The 16,088-nt window shown below is 38.4% G+C and overlaps 1 protein-coding gene across 1 annotated transcript in view; it reads right to left on the reverse strand.

Annotated features, from left to right (window-relative positions):
• Positions 1 to 14,145, reverse strand: part of LOC123511224 (aldehyde dehydrogenase family 16 member A1-like) — a 50,875-nt gene extending 36,730 nt beyond the window's left edge. Inside the window, exons 1-2 of the mRNA XM_045266921.1 lie at positions 13,995 to 14,145; positions 1,380 to 1,609 (exon numbers count right to left, since the gene is read on the reverse strand). Of these exons, the coding sequence (XP_045122856.1) occupies positions 1,380 to 1,609; positions 13,995 to 14,093 (329 nt within the window). The 5' untranslated portion in view covers positions 14,094 to 14,145. The remainder of the gene's footprint in view (positions 1 to 1,379; positions 1,610 to 13,994) is intronic.
• Between the last annotated feature and the right edge of the window lie 1,943 nt (positions 14,146 to 16,088).

Consider the following 16,088-nt stretch of genomic DNA (forward strand, 5'->3'; position numbering starts at 1 on the left):
CTGTATTAGAAAATGTGATCTACTTGTACAGGACAAGCATCTACTCTGCTTGTCCTGTCCAGGTCCTGTACTGGTCTTGTAGCAAGTCAGGCATTAGTGAACCATTGCCTTCTTTTACAGACAAACATTCAAAAGCATAAAAAAGGAAAGTAAAGTCTTTATATTGATAAGAACAGCAGATGCAAATATGAAGTGCAATGGGTATATATTCTTTTAAATGAACAAGAAAGTTAAGTATAATTTTTAATATGAATCCAAATCTGAAAACATACAGAATAAAAGTCTTTATATTGATAAGAACAGCAGATGCAATATGAAGTGCAATGGGTATATATTCTTTAAATGAACAAGAAAGTTAAGTATAATTTTAATATGAATCCAAATCTGAAAACATCATCAATTTGTGTTTAATAAACTGGGATAGAGCCTGTTGCCCTCTTGCCCTGCTGCCTTGCAGGCCTGCTCACTGCTGCCAGAGTACAGTCACCTCCTTAAATATTATACCATGGATTACTACTGTCTACTGGCCTGTGGTCTCTTCACAGTTCACATTCAAATTAAATTACTTTGTTTTAGAGTAGACTGTGGATGATTTATTATCATTTGATAAACAATAATGCCAAATGGACACAGTGAAAGAGTGACTGAGGGAGGAAAAGAGACACAATATGGCTATCATTTGACAAAATACCCAAAGCCAAAGGTTTTAGAGCAAAAATACAGAAAATTCAAACAAGAAATTCAAAGAATGAAGAAACATATGGAGACTTCATAGATAAGATAATTAATCTTACTTATGATTTTCAAGGGAAAAACTCATCTTGGATAATGCATAACACTGAGCTACAATTTCATTTAATACTGGTGGCAACCAAAAATGATTACAGCATAAATATCATTTCAATAAAAAATTCAATATAAATCAAATAAATCTTATTTAAATCAAATACATTTGATTTAAATAAATCCATTTTATTATAAAAAAAATCATTTTTTTCAAAGCCTATTAAATAGTCAACAAATTTCTTATAATCAGAGGAGTTAGGGGAGAGATAAACAGCACAGATAAATTTAGTTAGAGAGTGATTTTTGAGTTGAAGCCACATGGGTAAAAACTTGGAAGATTCAAGAGCGTGGGCACGAGAGCAAGTCAAGTCATTGTGCACAAGGATGCAACATCCAGCCTTGGAATGAAAATGAAGACAGAGATAGTAAGCGAGAACAGAAAAGGGGCTACTATCAGTTGCCTCAGACACTTATGTTTCAGTGAGAAAAAGAAGATTAGCTTTAGCAGAGGAGAAGTTGTGTTCTACAGACTGGAAATAGACAAAAGCTATCAAGATAACTATGTTGAAAATCAGCAGACTTCGTAACTATACCTATAAAGGTATCTGGCACGGCTGTGTGCAGAGAGGGCACTCCATGACTTGTAGGCTTCATTGGCAGCCCCTACAGCCAGGTTCACATCCTCCTGTGTGCCCTGAATGGTGGTAGCCAACACATTGCCACCACACGGGTCCTTCGTCTCAAATGTCTGCCGGCCTTCGGGTATCACCCATTTGTTGTTGATGAAATGACCAAACTTGCGGTCATGATCATTCAGCCATTCCTTGTCAGAGAATTATTACTATTAATATGTTTATTTGATATTCAATCAACACTTGCACAAAATTTGCAAACCATTCATCCTCTTCCTAAAATGATGCCTACTGAAACCTTTCACATTACTACTCTGTAACTTTGATTTCCTGTCTCCAAAGATTTTGAATTTACACTCAACAGGGAGATTCTTCGACATCTATCTAATAGCTAGTATGGGTTCCATTGTGTTTGCTCACTCAGTTTCTGACCTTAATGCTAAACACTATTATATCTGTCTTAAACATTACATTTACAAACAAACATGATAAATAATATGGGACAAATAACTATATGTAAGTTTGTAGCTTTTTCTTCATTAAATATTGGTCATCCTCTTGAAAATTTTGGCAAAATTTCTACAATTGCTTTAAACATATCAAAAGACTGATAGTGTGATATAAAACTTGCTAAAGCTTTCTAATCCAGCCATATCTGATATAGCTAAGCAGAAATTCAATATTATATACATGAGTCGGTGAACTTACAGTAAACATAAGAGAAATTGTGGAGCACATATATGGTATGGCTGTAAACCTAGTTGTATTGTACAGAATATTGGTTCGAGGGGCCTATAGTGCTCATAGTGTCCTGTCTCCATATCTCCATTTATCTAATTTTTCCTTAAAGTTATGCACATTATGTGCTGTAACAACTTCATTATCCAATGAATTCCATTTTTTCACCATTCTGTGTGGAAAACTGTATTTTTCAATATCCTTCACCCATTGCCTCCTCCTGATCTACTTTTCATGTTCTCTTGTCCTTCCATCTTCTGTCAACAGCACCAGGTCTTCTTTGTCTATCTTTACAATATCATCTACTATCTTATACATTGTTATTAGGTCCAAACGTTCTCTTCTATCTTGTAAGGTTGACAGTCCCATTTTCTTCAGTTGTTCTTCATATGTGAGGTCCTTTAATTCCGGCACCATCTTTGTAGCAATCTTCTGTTTCCTTTCTAATTTTCTTATATCATTTTTAGAGCTCAGAGACCATATCACTGCTGCATATTCCAGCCTTGGGTGTATCGTGCTTGTGATGATTTTTTTCATCATATCTTTAGCCATGTAATGAAATCCCACTCTTATATTAGTCAACATTTTATATGATAATCCAAATATCTTGCTTATGTGTTTATTAGGGCTCAGTTTTTCCTGTATCATCACTCCCAGATCTTTTTCTTCTTTAGTCTTCAATATTTGTTCCTCTTCCATCAAACAGTTCCATACCGGTCTTCTCTTACACTTTCCTAGTTCCATTATGTGACATTTCTTGGCATTAAACTCCAATTTCCACTCCTTCTCCACTCACAGATCTTGTTTATATCTTCCTGCAACAGCAGACAGTCCTCTTTGGTTTTGATAACTCTTAGCAACTTTGCATCATCAGCGAATAAATTTATATAACTGTTTACCCAGTGTGAATGTTGTATACATAAATCTGAAACATAATGGGGGCTAACAGTGACCCTTGTGACACTCTGCTAGTTACTTTCCTCCAAGATGAGTATGTATCTCTGATCACAGTTCTTGTTTCCCTAACCTTCAAATACTCTCTTGTCCATTCTAGCAAAGTTCCTCACAATCCTCCTATGTTCTCTAGTTTCCAAAGTAGTCTTCCATGGGGGACTTTATCAAAAGCCCTTTTAATATCCAGGTATACTGTGTCTACCCATCCATCTCTGTTTTCAAGTCCTGCAATAACTCAAGTAGAAGCTTAGTAAGTTTGATACACATGACCGCCCTGTCCTAAACCCAAATTGTCCATTCAATATGACTTCCTCTTCTAGAGATTTAACCCATTTTCTTTGATAATTATTTAACATAAATTCCCCAAGACACTTGTAAGTGACATTGGTCTGTAGTTTAGTGGTTCAGTTACCTTTCCTCCTTTAAATATTGGTATTACGTTGGCTCCCTTCCATTCTGGTGGAACTTTCACTTCATTTATTGAACTTGTTATTATTTCCCAAATTGGATCCAGTAGTTGCTCTTTACATTCTTTTAACACCCAGCCTGATGCACCATCTGGCCCCATTGCTTTTCTGATTTCCAACTTATCCAATAATCTTCCAATATTCTCTTTGTGCACTGTGATCTCCTGTAATCCTTGGCAATCCCATGTCCTAATAGGTTCTGTGAAATCATCTTCTGCAGTGAATACTGTTTTGAAGCTCTCATTCATTATTTCACACATTTCCTTCTCTGTTTGGTATGTCTTCCCTTCTTTAATTATTTTTTCAATTGTTTCCTTATTCTTTGTTTTGCCGTTTATAAACTTGTAGAAAAGTGTGTGTGTGTGTGTGTGTATTTACCTAATTGTATTTACCTAATTGTAACATACGGGAAAAGAGCTATGCTCGTGTTGTCCCGTCTCCATATCTATTAATGTCCAGCTTTTTCTTAAAATCATGAATATTCCTTGCGTTGACCACTTCCAAGTCTAAACTATTCCATGCTTCCACCCTTCTATGAGGGAAGCTATATTTTTTCACATCTCTCCTATAAGTGGCCATTTTTAGTTTTTCCCATGCCCTCTCGACATTCTTTCATTCCACATACACAGATCTTCCCTATCCATTTTTCCATGCCAATCATCACTCTGTATATTGCTATCAGGTCTCCCTTTCTCTTCTGTTTTCCAGGGTCGGAAGTTGCATTCTTTTCAGTCTGTCTTCATAAGTCAAATCTCTTAAGTCAGGCACCATTTTCATTGCAGCCCTCTGTACTTTCTCTAGTTTCCTTATGTGTTTCTTTAAGTTCGAGCCCACTGTATTGTTGCATATTCAAGCCTCGGTCTTATCATTGCAGTAATTATTTTCTTCATCATTTCTTCATCTAAATATACGAACGCCACTCTTATGTTCCTCAATAAGTTCAATACTTCTCCAATTATTTTGTTTATATGTCTCTCTGGCGATAGGTCATTGGTAATTGTCACCCCAAGGTCTTTTTCTTCATGACTGGTTTTATGTCTTCATTTCCTATCTTGTACATACTCCTGATTCTTCTTTCACTCTTGCCAAACTCTATTTTCTTGCATTTTGTCGTGTTGAACTCCATTTGCCATGTACAGCTCCATTTCCATATTCTGTCCAAGTCTTCCTGGAGTAGTTCGCAATCTTTGTCACATCTCACTTTTCTTAACAATTTTGCATCGTCTGCAAATAGGCTCACATAACTGGACACCCCATCCACCATGTCATTTATGTAGACCGCGAACATTACTGGTGCCAACACTGATCCCTGTGGAACTCCACTCTCCACCAATCCCCATTCTGATGGTCTGTCCTTAATTATTGTTCTCATTTCTCTTCCTACCAAAAGTCTTCCATCCATTTTAGTAAACTGCCATGCACTCCTCCTACCATTTCAAGTTTCCAGATCAGTCTCCGGTGTGGTACCTTATCAAAGGCCTTTTTTAAATCCAGATATATTCCATCAGCCCAACCATCTCTTTCCTGTATTACATCTATCACCCTCGAATAGTAACATATCAGGTTTGTCGTGCATGAACGCCCTTTTCTAAAACCAAATTGACACTCACAAAGTATGTCATTTTTCTCCAAGAAGTCTGTCCATCTATTCTTCACCACCCTCTCACACATCTTAGCTACCACACTTGTAAGTGACACTGGTCTATAGTTCAATGGGTCTCTCTTGTTACCTGATTTATAGATTGGGACAATGTTAGCTCTTTTCCAGTCTTGGGGCACTACACCTTCCCTTAATGAGGCATCAATTACTTCACAAACTTTTTCTGCCAATTGCTCCTGCATTCTCTTAAAATCCATCCTGATACCCCATCAGGTCCCACAGCTTTTCTCACTTCTAAACTCCCCATCATGTTCTTGATCTCCTCCACAGTTACTTGAAACTCCTTCATAATCCCTTTCTGTTCCATTACCAGTGGTTTGTCAAAAGCAGTCTCCTTTGTGAATACCTTCCGAAAGCATCCATTCATAGCCTCTGCCATTTCCTGGGATCTTCACTGCATACTCCATTTACTTCTAAACTTTCAATACTTTCTCTATTTTTGATGTTGTTGTTCACATGTCTGTAAAAAGCCTTGGTTGGTCTTTACATTTATCAATTATATCCTTTTCTTGTTTCTTTCTTTCTTCTCTTCTAATCAACACATATTCATTTCTTGCTCTTTTGTAACTTTCCCACTGCTTAATCCGTCTTTTCCTTCTCCACCTCTTCCATGCATCCTCTTTTCTTGTTCTAGCCTTTTCACATCTATCGTTAAACCAGTCCTGCTTTCCAACTTCTCTATGTTGTCTTATTGGTACAAATTTTTCTCACCTTCTTTGTATATTTTTATAAATTCCTTCCACTTTTCATTTGCTCCTTAGCACTCTTGAATTTCATCCAATTTGTCTCTTGAAAGAATTTCTTTAGGTTTCCAAAATCTGTCTTGGCATAATTCCATCTTCCCACTTTATATTCTTCATTTCTTCTAGATTTCTCTTCGTCTATCACCTTGAACTCCAAAACTGCATGATCACTCTTTGCTAAAGGGCACTCCACCCTCATCTCCTCAATGACCATTGGCTCTGTACTAAAGACCAAGTCCAGTCTTGACGATGCTCCCTCTCCTCCAAACCTAGTATCTTCTTTGACCCACTGAGTTAACACATTTTCCATTGCCAGTGTCAATAGTGTATTTCCCATGTTGTCTCTGATCCTTCCATTGACCAGTCCTCCCAACACACCTCTTTACAATTAAAATCTCCCATCATTATAGTTCGTTCACAGCCACCCAACATTTCTTCCAGACATGTTCCTGTATCACTTATCATTTCTTCATATTCCTGTACTGACCATGCATTTGTCTTAGGTGGTACGTACACCACTATGTAGTGCCTCTTTTTCCTTCATTAGTTTCTGCTCTGATCTTTAGCACTTCTGCCTTTCCCATACCTTCTTTCACTTGATCCACCTTTATATCTTTTTAACCAGCAACATCACTCCTCCTCCCATCTTACCTACTCTATTTCTTTTCCAAACATTATATTTCCTTCTCCAACCATCATCAGGTCTTCTCCTCTCTCAGTTTTGTTTCAGTAAGACCCACAATATCTGGGTTCTTGTCCCTCAAGTAATCGTTGAGTTCTAAAATCCCGATATCACTCCATTTATGTTGGAATACATTACATTCCGCTCATATGTAAGTTTCTTTAGTCCTTTCTTGCTGTACTTTTCTGGGTTATGAACCACTTCCTCAGTCTCATATCCAAGATTCTCCAGAAAACTCTTTCTTCTCCTCTTCTGTCCTCTCTTCATTTTTTTCAAAGCCTCCTTTCTCAACTCATTTAACATTTCTCTTTCCTTTTCACCGAGATCTCTTCTCAACCAAATCTTCCTTGTTGTTTCCTGCTGGGCTAGCCTCCATGACTTCTCCACCAATTCATCTACATCCTTTTGTGACTTAAGTTTGATTCTTATTGGCCTCATACCTTCTCTTGTGAACTTTCCAATTCTATGGAAGTCCTCTATTTCTTGTACTAGGTCTTTTCCCTCCTCCTGCACCACATTAATGATATTATTTATCACCTTTTTTATGTTTTTCTCTCTCTCCATTTTACTCGGTGTCTTATCCTCCTCCACACCAAATATCACCACACATCTCTTTTTGTCTACAGTTTCCCTCACCAATGTCTCATTTGACTTAATAACCTTCACCACTTTCTCAGCAATCTTCTCTTCTATGATCTGTTGATCTATAATTTCAGCAAGGCCCAAAGTTTTCTCCCAGACTCTTTGATTTCCTTTTCCAGACTTGCAACTTTGTAATTTACCTCCTTTCTTTCCACTTCCTGACTTTTTTCCATTCAGCCTGCTTCTCCATCACTTTTCCTAGAGATTCTCCACATTTTTCGCAATTCACTTTAATTAGCTTAACTTCCTCTTTCAGTGCTTCATTTTCCTTCTTCATATCGGCACAGTCTTTCTTTACATTGTCATAACTCGTTTCCAGGCCCCCATACTTTTCAAACAGTTTTCAATTTTACCTTCCAACTCCAGAATTTTCTTCACATAAGCGCTCTTCTCCATTATTCCTTGAAATCCTGTGAAGTCTGATTCATCTTTCGAGTTCACGGCCGCCATGTTGCTCAGATGTAAACAAACCAGCTGATGGCTCAAACGCAGGCTACAGTTTATATTTACCTTCCTGGACATTATTTTGCTAATCAACAGTTAACATGACTATATGGAGACGGGACAAACATTACCAGCTCCTTTCCCACCTTGGTTACTCTTAGGCAATGGTAACTGTAGAATTAAAGATGATTGCTCTGGAGCTCAGCGACCACCTCCGCCATCGACGTGTGTGTGTGTGTGTGTGTGTGTGTGTGTGTGTGTGTGTGTGTGTGTGTGTGTGTGTGTGTAGTTTTACAGGGCCTGGGTTTATCTTCTCTGTGGCCCGTTTCCATATCTACACTTATCCAATTTTTCTTTAAAACTATGTATACTCTTTGCTGACACCATTCCTCACTCAAACTGTTCCAAGTCTCAACACATCTTTCAAAACTAAATTTTTAACATCTTTCAGACATCTTCCCTTCCTCAGTTTCTTACTATGCGATCTTGTGTGTGTAATGTGTGTATTAACCTAGTTGTATTGTACAGGGTTTGAGTGGGGCTCATAGTGTCCTGTCTCCATATCTCCATTTATCTAATTTTTCCTTAAAGTTATGCACATTATGTGCTGTAACAACTTCATTATCCAATGCATTCCATTTTTCCACTGTTCTGTGTGGAAAACTGTATTTTCCAATATCCTTCACACACTGCCTCATACTGATCTTCTATTCATGTCCTCTTGTCCTTCCATCTTCTGTCAACAGCACCAGGTCTTCTTTGTCTATCTTTTCAATATCATTTACTATCTTATACATTGTTATTAGGTCCCCACATTTTCTTCTATCTTGTAAGGTTGGCAGTCCCATTTCCTTCAGTTGTTCTTCATATGTGAGGTCCTTTAATTCCGGCACCATCTTTGTAGCAATCTTCTGTATCCTTTCCAATTTTCTTATATCCTTTTTAGAGCTTGGAGACCATACCACTGCTGCATATTCCAGCATTGGGCATATCATACTTGTGATGATTTTTTTCATCATATCTTTATCCATGTAATGAAATGCCACTCTTATATTAGTCAACATTTTATATGATAGTCCAAATATCTTGCTTATGTGTTTATCAGGGCTCAGATTGTCTTGTATGATCACTCCAAGATCTTTTTCCTCTTTAGTCTTCATTATTTGTTCCTCTCCCATCAAATAGTTCCATACTGGTCTTCTCTTACTCTTTCCTAGTTCCATTATGTGGCATTTCTTGGCATTAAACTCCAATTTCCACTTTTTGCTCCATTAATAGATCTTGTTTAAATCTTCCTGCAACAGCAGACAGTCCTCTTTGGTTTTGATAACTCTTAGCAACTTTGCATCATCAGCGAATAAATTCATATAGCTGTTTATCCCAATGTGAATGTCGTTTACATAAATCTGAAACATAATGGGGGCTAACACTGATCCTTGTGGCACTCTGCTAGTTACTTTACCCAAGATGAGTATGTATCTCTGATCACAGTTCTCATTTCCTATCCTTCAAATAATCTCTTGTCCATTCGAGCAAGGTTCCACAGTCCTCCTATGTTCTCTAGTTTCCAAAGTAGTCTTCCATGGGGACTTTATCAAAAGCCTTTTTAATGTCCAGGTATACTGTGTCTACCCATCCATCTCTGTTTTCAAGTCCTGCAATAACTCTCAGTAGAAGCTTAATAAGTTTGATACACATGACCACCCTGTCCTGAACCCAAATTGTCTGTTCGATATGACTTGCTCCTCTTCTAGAAATTTAACCCATTTTTCTTTGATAATTATTTCACATAATTTCCACAAGACACTCATAAGTGACCCTGGTCTGTAGTTTAGTGGTTCAGTTGCCTTTCCTCCTTTAAATATCGGTATTACATTGAAACTCTTCCATTCTAGTGGAACTTTCCCTTCATTTATTGAACTTATAATTATTTCCCAAATTGGATCCAGTAGTTGCTCTTTACATTCTTTTAATACCCAGCCTGATACACCATCTGGTCCCATTGTTTTTCTGACTTCCAACTTATCCAATACTTATCTTCCAATATCCTCTTTGTGCACTGCAATCTCCTGTAATCTTTGGCAAACCCATGTCCTATTTGGTTCTGTGAAATCATCTTCTGCAATGAATACTGTTTTGAAGCTCTCATTCATTATTTCACATAGTATTTCCTTCTCTGTTTGGTATGTCTTCCCTTCTTTAATTATTTTTTCAATTGTTTCCTTATTCTTTGTTTTGATGTGTGTGTGTGTGTGTGTGTGTGTGTGTGTGTGTGTGTATTTACCTAATTGTATTTACCTAATTGTAACATACGGGAAAAGAGCTATGCTCGTGTTGTCCCGCTCCATATCTATTAATGTCCAGCTTTTTCTTAAAATCATGAATATTCCTTGCGCTGACCACTTCCACGTCTAAACTATTCCATGCTTCCACCCTTCTATGAGGGAAGCTATATTTTTCACATCTCTCCTATAAGTGGCCATTTTAGTTTTTTCCCATGCCCTCTCGACATTCTTTCATTCCACATACACAGATCTTCCCTATCCATTTTTCCATGCCAATCATCACTCTGTATATTGCTATCAGGTCTCCCTTTCTCTCTGTTTTCCAGGGTTGGAAGTTGCATTCTTTTCAGTCTGTCTTCATAAGTCAAATCTCTTAAGTCAGGCACCATTTTCGTTGCAGCCCTCTGTACTTTCTCTAGTTTCCTTATGTGTTTCTTTAAGTTCGAGCCCACTGTATTGTTGCATATTCAAGCCTCGGTCTTATCATTGCAGTAATTATTTTCTTCATCATTTCTTCATCTAAATATACGAACGCCACTCTTATGTTCCTCAATAAGTTCAATACTTCTCCAATTATTTTGTTTATATGTCTCTCTGGCGATAGGTCATTGGTAATTGTCACCCCAAGGTCTTTTTCTTCATGACTGGTTTTATGTCTTCATTTCCTATCTTGTACATACTCCTGATTCTTCTTTCACTCTTGCCAAACTCTATTTTCTTGCATTTTGTCGTGTTGAACTCCATTTGCCATGTACAGCTCCATTTCCATATTCTGTCCAAGTCTTCCTGGAGTAGTTCGCAATCTTTGTCACATCTCACTTTTCTTAACAATTTTGCATCGCCTGCAAATAGGCTCACATAACTGGACACCCCATCCACCATGTCATTTATGTAGACCAGGAACATTACTGGTGCCAACACTGATCCCTGTGGAACTCCACTCTCCACCAATCCCCATTCTGATGGTCTGTCCTTAATTATTGTTCTCATTTCTCTTCCTACCAAAAGTCTTCCATCCATTTTAGTAAACTGCCATGCACTCCTCCTACCATTTCAAGTTTCCAGATCAGTCTCTGGTGTGGTACCTTATCAAAGGCCTTTTTAAATCCAGATATATTCCATCAGCCCAACCATCTCTTTCCTGTATTACATCTATCACCCTCGAATAGTAACATATCAGGTTTGTCGTGCATGAACGCCTCTTTCTAAAACCAAATTGACACTCACAAAGTATGTCATTTTTCTCCAAGAAGTCTGTCCATCTATTCTTCACCACCCTCTCACACATCTTAGCTACCACACTTGTAAGTGACACTGGTCTATAGTTCAATGGGTCTCTTTGTTACCTGATTTATAGATTGGGACAATGTTAGCTCTTTTCCAGTCTTGGGGCACTACACCTTCCCTTAATGAGGCATCAATTACTTCACAAACTTTTTCTGCCAATTGCTCCCTGCATTCTCTTAAAATCCATCCTGATACCCCATCAGGTCCCACAGCTTTTCTCACTTCTAAACTCCCCATCATGTTCTTGATCTCCTCCACCGTTACTTGAAACTCCTTCATAATCCCTTTCTGTTCCATTACCAGTGGTTTGTCAAAAGCAGTCTCCTTTGTGAATACCTTCCGAAAGCATCCATTCATAGCCTCTGCCATTTCCCTGGGATCTTCACTGTATACTCCATTTACTTCTAAACTTTCAATACTTTCTATTTTTGATGTTGTTCACATGTCTGTAAAAAAGCCTTGGTTGGTCTTTACATTTATCAATTATATCCTTTTCTTGTTTCTTTCTGTGTGTGTGTGTGTGTGTGTGTGTGTGTGTGTGTGTGTGTGTGTGTGTGTGTGTGTGTGAATCAGACAGTGTGAACACGCAGTTCAAGTGTATGAACCTGCATATGGCTTCAGGACAGAGGTGCAAAGGTGACGTAGACAGCAGGGGAACGTCACCCAGCCACCACCTGCCTCTTGGATCGGCTGTACTACCCACAACACCTCTAACCAAGCCTCCTTACTGTGGTTACTGTGGCCCACCTCATAGCCTGTGGTGAAAGTATGCTTGTGCCTACCTCGCTTGACATTGTACTTATGATATCCTTTGTGACCTGGATAATGAAGTACTAGTGAAATGGTCATGTGCCTTTTTCTTTCCCATGCCTGTCCCACCTCAACACATGTAACGAGCCCTGCCCTGGGCATAACAATATCTTCAGCTCACCATTAAGGCATAACAATGTAATTCTATTGGTGTTTCGTTAGGTTAAATGGCACTTTCTTAATATACACATCCCATCCACTCTCCTCAATTCCCAGTTTCCCTTTGCAGTTCTTCCACCCAGCTGATTTTATTTCACATATATGAAGCCACACTATTGGTCAAAAAGGGAAAGAGAAAGAAAAGATAATAAATGGAGGAAATGGGATTTAAAGGGATAGAAAGGAAATGGATAAAAAATGAATGAAATGTAAATAAAATAGAGTAGAAAGAAAATGGATAATGAATGGAGGAAAAGGGAATAAAACAAGATAGAAAGAAAAATGGATAACAAAGGGAGGAATAGAAGGATATTAGATCATTGCCATATGGCCATGCGTGTCTGTGTGTGTGTATTTACCTAGTTGTAGTTTTACAGGGCCTGGGCTTTATGCTCGTGTGGCCCCGTTTCCATATCTACACTTATCCAATTTTTCTTTAAAACTATGTATACTCTTTGCTGACACCACTTGCTCACTCAAACTGTTCCAAGTCTCAACACATCTTTGCGGGAAACTAAATTTTTTAACATCTCTCAGACATCTTCCCTTCCTCAGTTTCTTACTATGCGATCTTGTGCTTCTAATGTGTGTGTGTGTGTGTGTGTGTGTGTGTGTGTGTGTGTGTGTGTGTGTGTGTGTGTGTGTAATTCACCTCGGTCGCCTGCTGGTCACCCAACCATTCTTCCCCATTACGGAGCGAGCTCAGAGCTCATAGACCGATCTTCGGGTAGGATTGAGACCACATCAACACACAACACACACTGGGAAAGTGTGTGTGTGTGTGTGTGTGTGTGTGTGTGTGTGTGTGTGTGTGTGTGTGTGTGTGTGTGTGTGTGTGTGTGTTTGGGTTGACCAATAGCGTGGCTCCATATTATGTGACATAAAATCAGCTGGGTGAAGGAGCTGTGAAGGGGGAGCCAGGAATTGAGGAGAGCAAGCAGGACATGTATATTTAGAGAGTGCTGATTAGGTTAAGTTTACGTTTAGTTAGGTTTGTGTTCTAGTGTGGGGGGTGGAGGGGAGGGCAGATCCCCCATCTAAGATAGGTTAGGTTAGAAATTTTCAGAATATTAAGTGAATTACCATTGACTTTTCAACACCAAATATTTTGCTGATTTTTTATCCCAACCCAAACCTCTGATTCCTTACATGGCCTCAAGCTTGTTTGGAGGGAAAGTATTACAAATAATTACACAAGATTTAATTTCCAAGCTATCTTTGTTTAGAAAAACCTACCAAGCCCCACCAATGGTGATATGCACAATGTAGTGATCAGCAGCGGAATTAATTACCTGAATTCATCTAAACTTAACATTGTCCTTGTTTCAAAACTTATTTCAATATCAACGTAAGAATAATGCAATTATATTCAATAAGAAAGACCACAAAAGAACATGTCTTGACAGTGGTCTGCCTCAGGGCGTTGGCTGTGGCCTTCACCGACACTGAACCCTACATAATGCTACCATACACTTAATAAACATCTACAAAAGAAGGGCACCTCCATCACATCCAACTATGCTATCTAACAAAAACAAGAAAATGGACAGAAGGTAATCAGTCTTCATCACATTATATAAGGAACACAGGAGAAACCCTTCACTACTTCCCTCCCTGACCGACCCCGCTTCTTTCCACTCCTAAGCCTTTCATTATACAAGACTGTCACCATCCAACACTTTCACTCATAGAGCCACTCATGTACCTTAGCTATTTTGTCATCCTCTCGGGCTGGTCCGTACTCCATAGTCTTGAAAATTTGCAATATAGTAGGTGCACTATCAGCCTGTGTCTTGCCAGCCATGTTTACTCGCTGCCCGTGACTACAGACACGGACTACGGACTAACGGTGCCACAATGACACCCGCCCGCCGCCTACCTGGCTAGCTGGCTCAAAAGGAGGAGGAATGGGGGAAGAACAGTAGCAGAACTAATGATAAAATAATAAGAACAACAGAGAGAGAGAGAGAGAGAGAGAGAGAGAGAGAGATGGATGGCTTCAGGGCTCTCATTTTTTTTAGTTAATTACCTCAGTTTAATGTAATTTCACCACTCTTAAGATAATTCTGAGGTAATGAGATTTTTAGGTAATTCTGGGGTAATCTGAGCGTCTCAAAAGTAATTATGAAGTAATTGTAGTACTGACACTTGTTTGATAACTTCCCATCAAAAACACTGTTGGTACCCCCGTATAATGTGTATATCTTTTTAGGATCTTGAATGCTCTATTTTCCATTACTTACAGTAGTTTCAAATGCATCGTTATAATTTACCATTGCTTTATGTCTTGTTATGAGCGAGACATTCTTATTATTAATCTCAGTGTCATAATTATGACCCTGGCTGTTGCGTTGCCTATAACTTACGTAACTCATTATTACTGATCTCTGTAAGATGTGTATATCGGTATTTCGTTTTCATAAGCCAGGGGTTCTCAACCTTATTCTCGTTAAGAACCAATGAGTGATAAGACCATCGACCGAACCCGCCAGTAATGTGACACCGAACAGAATGTTAATTTAGTACTGACACAAACTCAGTATGGAATGGTAATTACGAAATATGTAAATGTTTAGTGAATCCTGCCCTAGCCATCTAAGTATCCCAGGTTGAGAACCATCTGTCATAAACAATGCATGTCTTAATATCCCACTCTTCAAAATATAACACTGAAACAGTATAATTGAATATGTTATTGGTGTTTGTTATTACATTCCTTATCTAATCATATTTTTGTATCCGCATTAGGGAAGTGTATACAAAGATAAAAAAAAAAAAATATATATATATATATATATATATATATATATATATATATATATATATATATATATATATATATATATATATATATAATTTGAGGTAAAGTGCTTGGATCTAAAGTAATTTTCATCATCATCTAAGGCAATTCCGAAAATATATTTTGAGAGCCCCAGCTAGATAACTTCATTGTTACAAAAGTAGACAACAAAGAAGGAGATAGGAGCTTGCCACACTTTGGCATGTGACACCGGCCCATCCCCAAACATGGAACAGACATATGCAAGGCGTACTTGAAGGAGAGATGGTGGATGTCTAGCCGAAAAGCATGAATTGTTAGTTTCAAGGGCGGGGCCACAGGGTTGGCTGGGGTTGGCATTGGCTGCCCCTGATATTTGATTGTCCCCCTCACCTGGCCTCCCCTACCTACCAGACTTTGGGAGAAAAAAAAAAGTGTGCTAAAGTAATTGTAACATATATTTTCCACATATGTGTTTTGATGTTATTCAAAATTATTTTTAATAAATTTTTATGCCGCATTATGCCTGTATTGCAACTATTTGAAAATAGTTAATTTGACGCACAGGTTTTTACTGTCACCTAAAATCAGAGGGTGTCGGAAGACATTTAAAACCTTTTTTATATGTCAATACAATATACCACCCCTCTACAGATTGTGCCCCTATCTGGCCCCACCGAAGAAAAATATCCTAGACACGCCCATGGTTAGTTTATCTCCTTCCTTTTACTGCACCGCCCGTCACACGGAATCTTCCTAATCTTCCGATAAGTTCATCCAGCTGAGATCATAAGTTGGAAGGTTGGGTGGAAAAGAGACATGCTCTTGGTCCATATCTATTTGTCTGTCCGTCGAGCACTTTAGCTTTCAGTCTATCTGTCCATGTTATTGAAACAAGAAATGAAACAGGTCGAGGGGACTCGTAGCAGCAGCATTTTTTGCAGCACCCTTATATACGTACGTCTTCATATGCACAGACGGCTTCATACTTGATGAAGTGGCATTCCTACCCTAATTTTT

Source organism: Portunus trituberculatus, chromosome 31 (assembly GCF_017591435.1).
Source record: "Portunus trituberculatus isolate SZX2019 chromosome 31, ASM1759143v1, whole genome shotgun sequence".
Taxonomy (NCBI): domain Eukaryota; kingdom Metazoa; phylum Arthropoda; class Malacostraca; order Decapoda; family Portunidae; genus Portunus; species Portunus trituberculatus.